Source organism: Salvelinus namaycush, chromosome 26 (assembly GCF_016432855.1).
Source record: "Salvelinus namaycush isolate Seneca chromosome 26, SaNama_1.0, whole genome shotgun sequence".
NCBI lineage: Eukaryota > Metazoa > Chordata > Actinopteri > Salmoniformes > Salmonidae > Salvelinus > Salvelinus namaycush.
The window spans coordinates 43477486-43490697 of NC_052332.1; the positions used below are offsets into that span (position 1 = coordinate 43477486).

General features: G+C 40.8%; 1 protein-coding gene across 2 annotated transcripts; it reads left to right on the forward strand.

Moving 5' to 3' along the window:
- Window positions 1-215: 215 nt before the first annotated feature.
- LOC120021653 (GTPase IMAP family member 7-like) lies at window positions 216-5480 on the forward strand. 2 transcript variants are annotated; one of them, XM_038965468.1, is made up of 3 exons: window positions 216-295; window positions 806-877; window positions 1265-5480. In XM_038965468.1, exons 1-3 carry the CDS (start codon window positions 268-270, stop codon window positions 2200-2202), a joined length of 1038 nt encoding a protein of 345 aa, XP_038821396.1. In that variant the 5' UTR covers window positions 216-267; the 3' UTR covers window positions 2203-5480. The 2 variants fall into 2 exon arrangements, with proteins under 2 accessions (XP_038821396.1, XP_038821397.1); XM_038965469.1 differs by lacking the exon at window positions 806-877 and having other exon boundaries at window positions 226-295.
- Window positions 5481-13212: the final 7732 nt, after the last annotated feature.

The window sequence follows — 13212 nt, forward strand, 5'->3', positions numbered from 1 at the left end:
CGTTGATAATAGTCCATAACTATGGTCTGGTTTAGGATTTATTGAAGGGTGACTGTTTCATGTAATCTCGTTCGTCTCCATATTTTTTCTGTGATTCTTGTTGAAATGTAGTTCTACTTCCTCCCTCCAAATGGGCGTGGCTTTGACTGAACAGCAGAGGGAGGGAGTGGTTTTGACTGAACAGCAGAGGGGAGGGAGGGGCTTTGACTGAACAGCAGAGGACAGGTCATCGTTAATGTAGGAGACGTACCGGGAAAATCTGACAAAATGGCTTCATCAAGCGCAACAAAAACCTGTAAGTTGACTTTATTTAATGATGCCAACAATAGACACCCGATTGCTAGCTATTTTTGTGAACATTGAAAGATGTTTTTGAGCACCTCAGTTTACTTATATAACATCGTCACTCCCAAGTCATTCTACTTTCACTTTCATTTAAGTTGCTGTAAAACGTGTGTAATAACATGAACTATTATAACAATGGGTGTTTTTATCTTTGGAGTATGAATATATTCCATCCCTTTCTTGAACACAGTTTTTCTATTAGTTAGACAGTCCAGTGGGAATGAATAAACACATTGCAGATTAAAGTTATTTGTTACAAAACCCAGGCAGGATCACCGCAACTGTGTAACTTTATAGGAAGTAGCATATGCAAAACTAATTTCCAGTATATCTTTTAAATTAAAACGTTCAGGGTTTTAAATTGACATGAACATGAGCGTATAACAGACAAGAGGATTGAATAATCTGTTAATATTGCAGTATGTATTTTATATGATGTATTCAATGTGTCATTCTGTAGTGGAGAAGGATGACGACACAGATAAACAGCCTCTGGGTAGAAGAAAAAACTCCAAAAGTGATGGTCCAGACAGTAAGTAGAAAAGAAAAATATATATATTTTTGAACGTTTACCAATAGATTAATCAAATAGTCGTAATTTGTTGTGCGTTTGATTATCCACATTTCAATTGGGCAGCCGTCTATATATACATTCCTTATGGGAGACCCACTACTACGCCAACCATTTTTTATATTACCTTTATTTAACTAGGCAAGTCAATTAAAAACAAATTCTTATTTTCAACCCTCCTAGGAACAGAGGGTTGTTCAGGGCGAGAACGACAGATTTTTACCTTGTCACCTCGGGGATTCAATCTTGCAACCTTTCGGTTACTAGTCCAACGCTCTAACCACTAGGATACCTGCAGCCCCATGATGTAACATGAATCATGTTTTCTCCTTTACTTCTCTCCTGTAGTGTCCATGACCAGGATTGTGCTGGTGGGGAAGACAGGCGCTGGAAAAAGCTCTTCAGGAAACACCATTCTGGGGAGGAGAGCTTTCAGAGATGATAGATCTAGCTCTTCTGTAACTAAGGAGTGTTGTAAGGAGACAGAAGAGATGGCAGGGAGACAGGTCTGGCTAGTGGACACACCAGGATTATTTGACACAAGCCACTCTGATAGTTACTTAGAGACAGAGATCAGTAAATGTATCAACATGACGTCACCTGGTCCCCACGCCATCGTATTGGTCATGAACGTAGGGCCTTTCACAAAGGAGGAACAGAACGCAGTAAAGAAAATCAGGGTGCTGTTTGGAGAAGAAGCTGAAAGGTATACCATGATCCTCTTCACCCATGGAGATGAGTTGGGTGATGGTGGCATTAAGCAGTATGTGAATGAAGGACAGAAGGACCTCAAGAGATTTATGGAGCAGTGTGGTGGAAGGTACCATGTTTTTGACAACACCAAGATGGAAAACAGGGGACAAGTTCTGGATTTCTTTGAGAAAATTGACCACATGACAGCAGTAAACGGTCAAGACCACTACACCAATGACAAATACCAAGAGGTGGAGAGAACGCTTAGTACCAGGGAAGAAGAGTTGAGGAAGCAGTATAAAGAAGAACTGCGGAAGCTACAAGACGAAGAGAAGAAACTGCCTCCCAGATACCAGGAGGAAATGAAGAAACTACAGAGTAAAATTAAGGCACTGAAGCAGTCAACGGAGGAGGAAGAGAAGAAACTTAAAGAACTACAACTCCTGGATCAAAACAAAATCTGGCGAATCATGGAACACAAGCGTTACTATGAGAGGAAGTTGAGGGCTGTGAGGGAGGAAGCAGAATTAATCCAAGATGACAAAGGAATGTCCACAGAGGTTTATAAAAAGTTACAGGATCTCCATCTCTGAAATAGCTGGTGATTGTGACGGTTGTGTTTATTTCTCCCCACTATTATTTGTGGTCACTTATGAACCACTCGCTGAATCCACCAGGAACCGTCACACCCTGATCTGTTTCACCTGTCTTTGTGCTTGTCTCCACCCCCCTCCAGGTGTCTCCCCTCATTATCCTGTGTATTTATACCTGCGTTTTCTGTTTGTCTGTTGCCAGTTTCGTATTGTCCCGTTAAGTCCTACCAGCGAGTTCCCGTGTTTCCTGTGCTCTAGTTTTTGTTTTTCTCAGTCTTCCCAGTTCTGACCTTTCTGCCTGTTCTGACCCTGATCCTGCCTGCCGTCCTGTACCTGCCTGACTCTGATTCAGATTTTGACCTTTTACCTGACTATAGTAAACTCTGAGACTCGTACTATCTGTCTCCTGTTTCTGCATCTGGGTCTCAGCCTGAGCCATGATAAGAAACTATGCTGGTTTCGACAACCCAAGCTGGGAACAACAACCCATTCAATGTAATTATATACAGATGATATATGAATATTTGTGTACAATTTTGAACCATCTATCCCTTGACATTTGTTTTCTTGACAATTTAAAAAAAATTGTCTGTCAATGAAATTGATTACTCAGAGGCTATGCTGCTGGTGATGTTACAGCTTTAACACATTTCACATTTAAAGGGAAACTCACACAATCAGGACTCCTTCACAAAAATGCAACAATCAAGTCTCCATTGTATGAGCTAGAATGTGTTAAATTATTGTAATTGCCACAACTTAGGCGATTAAACCGAATTTCAACAGTAACCTCTCAGAACATTAGCAGTCTTAAGGCAGAAAAACAACTATATTGTGTCTGAATATAAGTACCTGGTTGGGGTATTAGACTGTACATTTAACTTGTCCCAACTTTAGTCGTATGAGAAATAGTCTTAACACACAAGGTTTATATAGATGCTATGATATGTGTGTGTGGAAATGTATCTATGTCCTGACCTCTGTTTTATTAATACATTTTAATCGTTTTTTTTTTTTTAAAGGTCTTATGTTTGTATATAATGTTTTTCTTGTTCATATGTTTACCTGCCTGGGGGCTGCAGAGGGAAATTAGCTGTTGGCTAAATCTGGTACAATGCATCTTTTCTCAAGTGTAGTGAAACTTCTGTTTTTGTTGTACGTTGTCCCTGTTCAAATAAACCACGCTGGGCCAATTGTGCGCCGCCCTATGGAACTTCAGTGATACAGATTGAATCTAAACCTTAGAATCAACTCTGTGTTTGAGACATGAGTCCTTCGTTCAGAGATGTCTCTGACCTTACAGCTATAAAGGAATGCTTTACATTACTGACTATTGTCCCCATAGGGAACATTTGTTGAAGTCATGTACACATTTAAAAGGCGTTAAAAAAGGACAAGAACAATAGAAACATTTATTAACAGTACAAATTCATAACAATTGACATACAGTAGGCTATATACAGTATGATGACCAGCCTTCTGGTCTTAATGAATGGATGACAACCGGCATTCTGGTCTTAATGAATGGATGACAACTAAATACCAACCGTTGAGTCAAACATGTATTTTGCAAGGTGTGCATCATTTATCTCCACTGGCTGAGAGACACCATTTAGATCTAGATGTTAATAGCAGAATTCTGTCCATTTTATATATGAAACCAAAGCATTTCTATCTGCTCAGTGCTTTATTTGCAGTGGCCATGGGAGGCAATTGTGTATGGAGCAAAGACCCTGTGAATGTGACAGAATTCATAAGGGGTTCTCTGATAGGGGTGGTAGCTGAGGCAATGGGAGCTGGATCATACACACTTATGGCCTGGGGACAGATTTTAACATGGGTTGTTAGGTCCACTATAGCCACTGAGATCCAGACTGGGAAATCAGTTGGAAAAGCTATGGGTTTCATAGGAGCAGCAGCAGTTGGTGGATTGACAGGAAGGTTAGTTGGCCCAGGAGGAGGAGGAGTGGTGTTAGGAGCATTATCAGGATTGTTAGGAGGATTATCAGGATTGTTAGGAGGATTATCAGGGTTGTTAGGAGGATTATCAGGGTTGTTAGGAGGATTATCAGGGTTGTTAGGAGGATTATCAGGGTTGTTAGGAGGAGTTGGTGTGCTGGCGTTAAGAAATATATTCAAAGATTAGAAAAAGCAGTTATTTCCCTGTGATGCACTTCTGAACTACAGATCCACTTCCTATCTCTCTAAATGGGAGGAGCTCTGATTGGGCAGTTAGAACATGCACAGTAGATAGGAATGCATCTTCCTATGAATCCCCTCTTCATAATGATGTCATTCTATATTAAAATACCCTTTTGGAAAATGGATATGTGTGAGAGGAGAGTACATAGAGATGAGCCCTTGATGAGTACATATCATTCTCTATTTCATATAGACCAGTATAACATTTAACTTCATATGGCATTTTACAGTCTCGGTTATAATGCTCTGTGAACAGCTAAATGTTCGTGAGCAGGTATTAGTGCATAAACTGTGCATTATAATGTATTATGCATAGCTCATAAGGAGTTAATAAATTAGCTTATAATGCATTATGAAAAGGATATTCATAGGAAATGTTAACAACAAAAATATTTTGTCACACACTGGATAGGTGCAGTGAAATGCGTTGTTTCACAGGGTCACCCTCCTGGAGCAAATTAGGGTTTAGTGCCTTGCTCAAGGACACATTGACAGATGTTTCACCTTGACAGCTCAGGTTGCTGGCCCAACGCTCTAACCGCTAGGCTACCTGCCACCCTATCTTTGGTGTTCACTCTTCTACAGTCTACCATCTTATTCTTAATCTCTCTATAACATCAAAACACTCATTCCACACACAATCTGTTTATAGACCAACAACTGTTGGGTCCGGTCCACTATTACTAAATGTAATGATTTGTTCTGCATGTGAGAGGGGTGTTGAATACTGCAGTCATGTTGCATAGCTGGTAATGGCCAGTATTTCACACTGCATTTTACAATCTTGAAATATACTATACTAAACTGCATTTTTTTTCTGTTCGTAACAATGCCAAGAATCATATCTATCCAGGTTCATTACTCTGTAAAAAAGACAAGTGTGTAATTTGGGGAGGCATGTATTATATATCAAAGTTGTCAAGGAAACCAGTTTGTCTACTTCATATGCCTCACTCCTCCCATTTGTTGAACGTCAACAGTGAGATACGTGGAAATGTAAGTCTCACTGTGCTTTGTTCACTTGTACAGAAATATGTAGACATCAGATATAAATGTAAGTCTCACTGTGCTTTGTTCACTTGTACAGAAATATGTAGACATCAGATATAAATGAGACCTTGTCCTCACCTGATGTGCTTGTGGTTTATTATGTGCTCTCTATCAAAGGGTTTATATGATTTTATATTTTTATGGCCCAAGAGAGGACAAACAGTACTAACAGGCTGATAACCAATGATGTTGAATGCAAGGTATGCATCATTTATCTCCACTGCTGAGAGACACCATTTACCATAACATCTGATGTGATACTGATGTTAATGAAAGAGTTCTGATCTGGAGATAAAATATGTGAAGTATGTGGGACTAATAATGATACTGTTTAGGACATTAGAATAACAGCTTCTTCGTTTTCACACTGATCATTCATATTCATGCCTCAGACAATGTAGTAAAACACATCAGAGCTGCCATCTTGTGTAAATAATAGAACACAGAGTTAGAATTGGGTCAATCAGGAACACCAGCTCAGATATTGGTATTCAAGGTGAATGTACCCAGGTGTCTGCTCCACCTTCACAAACATAGAATATAATAGATGTGGAACTTTGTTGTCCAGTTAACAATAACAATGGAAAAATGTGTATTTTTCAATTCCTAACCCTCCTTATATGACACACAAACACACAATGTCAGCTGCAGACCAGCACCCACCCAAAAGGCTGGGAGCAGTACAAGGCCAGCTACAGACCAGCACCCACCCAAAAGGCTGGTAACAGTACAAGGCCAGCTACAGACCAGCACCCACCCAAAAGGCTGGTAGCAGTACAAGGCCAGCTACAGACCAGCACCCACCCAAGAGGCTGGTAGCAGTACAAGGCCAGCTACAGACCAGCACCCACCCAAAAGGCTGGTAGCAGTACAAGGCCAGCTACAGACCAGCACCCACCCAAGAAGCTGGTAGCAGTCATAGGCAGAAATCCCAGGGGGAACAGGGGACACACGACCCCCCCCCATCCTGGGAGAAATATGATTTGTCCCCCCCAATATATCACTGTAAACATAACTATGTAATTTCAATAATATTAATAATACGTAATGAAAGCACTTGTGCTGATTATAGACACTTAATAGCACGTTTTTAAGTTTAAAAAGATTGCGATCCCCTGCTCTTTGCCTCTGCGCATGTGTGGAAATCAGACAGTCTCATTGGTGGCTGATCTCCAGTAAGTAGTTCAAATAAAGGATATGTTTGACATTTCTTTACTTCTACCACTCAATACAAGAAAACACATTTTATAACTGTCACCAGTCTTCATTTTCGCTGTATTAAATTACAGGTCACTCTCTGTGTTAGCTGATGTTTGCTAGCTAGCTACAGTAACATCAACCAGTGTTTGCAGCTATTTGAATTTGAGTCAATGAGAGAAGCTAGCAATGTAGTGTAGTGTTCCTTAGCTGGCAAGGTAACAGGGTTTGTGTCTACCGTCTGAAAGGCACTCAATGCACGTAACTAACGTGAGGTTAATCCAGTCAATCGCACCATAGCGATGTTGTGTTAAGTTGGCAGGGTTCACACACACAATAGTTGAATTTGCAGCGCTGGCGAGCAAACTAAAGTAAACATTAGCTAGCTAATGTTAGTACCTATTACATTTATGTGGCGTCGTCAAAGATGGAATATTTGCTATCGTCAGTTTATTCCAAGATCAGCATGCAGCTGTAGTGCTTCGAAGTCCCTGTGATCAGGTTAGCGATAAACTGAACATAACTATACTCTCTTCTACGATTGTCTTAAATATATTTAATGGTCTCATTGCAAAAGCTAAATTGTCGCTGGGGGACTTTGAAGCACCTGTGTGGCGATCTTGGAGTAAACTGACGATAGCAAAGATTATAGCAAACACCACAGAAACGGAATTGGTGCTCGCTAGCTCTGCAAATGCAGCTATTGTTGGAAGCCAGCCAATATAAAACAAACTATTAAAATTACAAAACGTTGCAGCATACATTGTGTAAATGGTGAACTCATACAGCTGTCAACCCTTGTCACTGCAATCCGTTTCACATTTGCTAGCTGACTAGCTAGCTACCTTTTAGATTGAAGCCCATATAGAAGATAATAGATGATAGAAGCCCATCTCCTACTGTAAATAACCTGCACACTGTGTGTGTGTGTGTGTGTGTGTGTGTGTGTGTGTGTGTGTGTGTGTGTGTGTGTGTGTGTGTGTGCGTGCGTGCGTGCGTGCGTGCGTGCGTGCGTGCGTGCGTGCGTGCGTGCGTGCGTGCGTGCGTGCGTGCGTGCGTGCGTGCGTGCGTGCGTGCGTGCGTGCGCGTGTGCGCGTGCGTAAGACGGACATCAGAGTATTTTTCAGGACACCAAAACGCAAAGTAAGAACCCCCTAGTAGCCTAATATCTCAAAGACTAGTTGATAAAATGTTCATAAGAAAGAAGTGAAATGCTAATGGAAATGTTTCACAATGATGTCATTAGGCAGAGCAGGCAACAGATGGCACACAGACAGCAGAGCTGGGGACAGATATGCAGGGACAGATTGGCAGACAGGGAGTCTCAGCTAAGTTTGTTGAGTCTTTGTTTGGCAACATTATGAAAGGTTCTCTCTTTTTTTGACTTGTAAAATAGGGACATAATTGGAAAATGCCATGGATACCCCCACTCTCAACTTAAACTGGTGACTGAACTAAGATTTGTTTAAGGCAATGGTATTGCTGTTGTGATTAATTGTGTAGTTCTGGGTACCGGTAGTTAGGAGTATGGCAAACACCTTATTTATTTTCCAGGAGACAGACTGTGAGTCAGTGAGGGTGGTGAAAGGGAAAGAGCCAGGGAGCGAGACTTCAGAGGACAGTGTCACAGCCACGGCAGGACCAGGTGTCACCCTTGTTGCCAGCAACACCAGTATAGGGGACAGTGGCACAGCATCATCCAGTTACCTCAGTGATGGCACATAACAATATCAGCCACACCCACAATTTATAGAACCGCTAACTCTTGCCAATAGAGTGTTGACGTTTCAAGAAAGATGGTTTCGCAATTTCCCCTGGCTACACTATAAACCATCAGTAAAATGAGTGTTGTGATTTCACTGTAAACACGGGTTTTCAAGCCAGCCATCTTTTGGCCAAAGAGCGGATGCTGCCTTCATTAGTGCAGAATTTAGGAACTGGAGAAAAGCCATTGAAAAATTCACAGCACATCAAAACTGCCAAACCCACTGCCACTTTGTAACTGTAACAGCACACCAGCTAAATCCAATCAGTGCCCAGTTATCCAGCGCGTGTGGTACAGCAGAAATGACGAAAGCTACCTTGCACTGTATGAGAAAGCAACAACATTGATTGAATCCATGAAGACGTTTTGCTGGCAAAGCAGTGGATCACTATAGGGCAGAATTATTTTAAGTGTTGGATGGTGTGGAGGTTCAGTTTGGCGACCGTTTTGACCAGGACAGTCTAAACGTCCTGCAAAAGTTGGAAAGAGCGCTTCTCACGGGGGAGTTGGATGAGTCTCTAGATCAGTACCCAGAGCTGAACATAGATTCTCTTTCAGTGCAGTTGCCTCTCTTTCGCAACAAATACCCCTGTAGCAGCGGTGGAGAGGCAGCAGAGGTCCTCAGGAGGCTTCCAGTGGAGGTGCGGGGGTTGACCAAGTTGAGGTGCTGATCAGAATTCTGTTTGTGGTGCCAGTGTCTTCATGTGAGGCTGAGAGGAGTTTCAGTGCACTCCGCAGGTTAAAGACTTGGCTACGGTGTAGCATGGGCCAAGAGAGACTGAACGGCGTAGTTGTCTGTAATGTACATAGAGACAGGCTGGATGGTCTCGAGGGAAAATATCTGCCAGCAATTTGTTGGATCCATTGAAACCCACAAACATGTTCGGTTCTTTTGTTCAGTAGTGTGTATAGCAGTGGTTCTCAACCTTTTTGGGGTACTGGAACCCCTGCATATTTTGAGGCAAGGCGGGCAAGGTTTTGAGTGGTCCTCAGGGACCTCCACCCCCTCTGTTATATGTAAAGTTACTGGAATCCTTGTGCTGAATACGTTCATTACACTTTTTTTATTTCACGGACCCCTTGCAATTAAACCAGGGACCCCTAGGGGTCCACGGACCCCTGTTTGAGAACCCCTGGTGTATAGTATGATATTTGTTCTTTTGTTTGGTAGTTTTCAGTTTTCAGTTTTTAGTACATGACAGTACACTTACTAATTATTTATTTGATGTTATTTTATTTAAAATTGCATACTTTGTGTGACATTCTTATCCATAGCTGCTGTTTGAAGAGTTGAGACACTGACTGAAAAATTAGTATTTTTGAAGGATATTTTGGCTGATTTTTGGGGGGTTTTCATTGAAGTAGTTATTTCGCTTTTATAACTGTACTTATTTTGAGCGTTTTGTTCTTGTAAAGATATTGTAGTAGACTCAGACCAGTGGCACATATTTATCAGAAAAAGTCAAATTAAAAGGTCAATTCAATACGGAGACCAACTTTGTGATGGTTCTCAATGGAGATTCTTTTAGATGTGATCACACCATGTTCATTGTATTTATGAAAACTACACCCATACAGTGTACAGTACCATTGTCACCTACTGGCCTTTCTTGGTATTGCTGGTTGTAAATACAAACACCTGCATACATACTGGACTGATTAGGAACACTGCTATAACTATTATTATTATTAGTATTATAATGATTTAAACATTTGAACAAGTTGGGACAACCCTTCAGTTAACTACTGTACCTATCAATTATACAGTTGTAGGAATTATGGTTCCTCAATATACATTTAACATATTACAACGTAGGCTATGTGTTACAGCACTACTTTTAGTGTCCCCGTCAGGAATTGCTCTTGAGAAAATGTCATTTAATTGTCCCCTCCAAAGTTGATATCAGATTTTCGCCCCTGGTAGCAGTACAAAGTCAGCCGCAGAGCAGCACCCCTGAAGCAGGTTAGGATGAGTTATGTTGCTCAAAGGCACAACAGCAGTAGGCAGTACTTGGCACTGGGATTCGAACCAACAACCTTCTGCAAATGTTAAATATTCCTCCGAAGATATAAATTGTTTTTGAGAAATCTTCTTATTGCATAAACTACATACAGCTAACTGACCCTAGAGATGTCTGCTAACCATGTGTACGTGACAAATAACATTTGATTTGATAACAGCCAGTGGTTGATTATTTTTGCCTACTCGGAAATTGACGATATGAAACGTCGATTTGAACTATCTGACCAACTAGTGGGTCAGTCGGCGCCCCACTGTCTGATTCATATCGCCTGATTTCTGATGATAGTTCTCGATTATATTGACTGATTTGTTCTGTATGGGGTGAATAGGGTCTGTTTAGGGAACTTAGGGGAGTGGTTATAGTGTCAGATAAAATGAGAACACTGGAGACTGAAAGTGAAACTGTTGAAGCTGAACAATTTCAACTCCGTAGCATTTAAGAACGTTCAAGATATCTAATACGAAAGTAGTTCAGTTGTTATTTAATCGAAAGATTTATGACAATCTATTAGATGACTTATTAGTAGCCTAGGCTACTGTTTTCCGGAGAATAATGGCCAAAATGAAAAACAATGTGTTAGCCTCCCAAAGTGGTCTGACGTAATGAAATGAAAGCTAATTTTCCATCAACATCGGCCACTCTAGTGGTTGGAGGACTAAATCACCTCGAGTTCAACATTTAAATGGACTGGAAAATAACGATAAGTTTTGCGACTAAATACACCCTAGCTGACCACCGATGTTCATTACAATTTAACTTATATAAGTTAGTTTATGAGAGTTTTCAAAAAAGTAATATATATATACACATTTTGTGGGACATGCTGTATATTTTAAAATTGGACTGCACAACAGACCACGCATCATTTAATATCCAACTTTTAACCTTTGAAATATAGCTAACGGATGTGCTACTGTTGTTAATGTTGGTTACTATGCAGTTATATCAACAAGGAAATACATTGTAAGTGTTAGCTAATACATATCACGAAAACAGGTGAATGTTGTCAAGCTTTACCGTATCAAAATACACAGGTATTTGGTGTTCTATGTGTTTATGTATGTAGAATGGTGGACTGACTGTTCTCAATGTGTGTGATGTGTATGTGTATGGTGATGCCAAAAGAAACATCCTCCAAGCCATCGTTGGCGGTTTCGTCTGTCACCACCGAAGCGGCCTTCTCTGGACCAACTGCACACCACCCCACAGCTATCGCTACACCCGCAATAACATCTGCTAAATATGTGTATGTGACCAATAACATTTGATTTGATTTGATTTGGTATCCCTGCCCCCTGCAATTGAATACAGCCACCTCCACAGGTAAACACGTGTTAAAGTATGAAAAAAAGTACTGTTTGTTATGCATTTTATAAAACTGCAATGTAAAAAAAAATGGAGTCCAGTCCACAGCACCAGCCCTCAAGGCATGTCCACCTCCTCCAAAACGTCTGCAGCTTCCTCCGGAGGTATTAATGTAAAAAACCTGAAAAGGGTTTTCATGAAACATGCTCTGTGTAACAGTACTTTTTTCAAACTGCAGCACAGAAAAGGGAGAGAAACACTCCAGGCCACCCATGGCATCTCTCTCAGGTACTTCATCATCGTTGTTTCTCTCTCTCTGTTGTATTGATTACTATTGTTGCTGTAGTACTTCTACATTTGCAAACCATGTTAATAAATTTGATGTTTTAATGTTATTTTTTTTAAATAAAAGAAGACACCACCTGCTGTGCACTCTGTGGGGAACGTGATCCGCCTGCAAGCTTCCTGCAGGAGTGTGAGTCTGAGGTGCCATGGTTGTGCTGTGACTTCTGCCAGCACTGGTTCCACTGCAGGTGTGTCTAGTGACGGTGGAGCTGGATTTTAACTGTGATTTCTGTGACAATATAGGGATGGTGGTTGAGATTTAATTGTTTGTTTTCATATGCAATTATTTATTTGTAAAAATATAATATATATTTATTCAACCCATCTTGTTTATTTCTTCCTTTACTTTCCATGTGCATCTCTGCAACACAAACTCCAACAGTATTTTCATTGTTTAATACATTTTAGTATTTAACTGATCTATTTTCACTAAACAAAATATTAATCTGTAAAACAAATGGGACATTATTTGGTTGCAACACTGAAAAATATGTTGGCGAAGAACCAGATATAATTGATATTAATGTTCCACTGGGTAGAGGTGAGGCCAGATGCACGATCAGAGCCATTTTGATAGATGTGCTCAGAGTCCCATCTCTTCTGCCACACAAGGGCCAGCATTTATATGCCCTCCAAAGAAAGGTTGGTGGACAAAGATCGAACGCGGTTCTGTGGTGATACCTCTAGCACCTTCGACCACTGCCGAGGGATTTTGGGGACGGGGAAGGATCTATTAGAAGTTAGTGGGGCATTTTTTTCTCTCTCAGAAGTACTGAGGTAAGAGGATTTAAGCATTTTGTAAACCGTGATTGACCACACACTCCGGCACAGTAGGTGGCGGCGGCATGAACCCAAACGTTGGTTTGCGGACCGCCATTATAATCCTAGAAGAAGAGGAAGAAGAAGAAGGAAACACTTTCGAGACAAGGTTGGTGTCTCTTTTTTGAACAAAATTAAACGGATATCTTGTAATTGTAGAAAATAATAAGGTGGTCAATAACAGGGTTCATTATGCCGATAATACGGGACGTATTTATTTGTGCTAAACCGCTTATTAAAAAGCGGATAATCGTATTTCCACTGAAATGTCAAACATGCTAATTGCTAACCAGTTAGCTAACA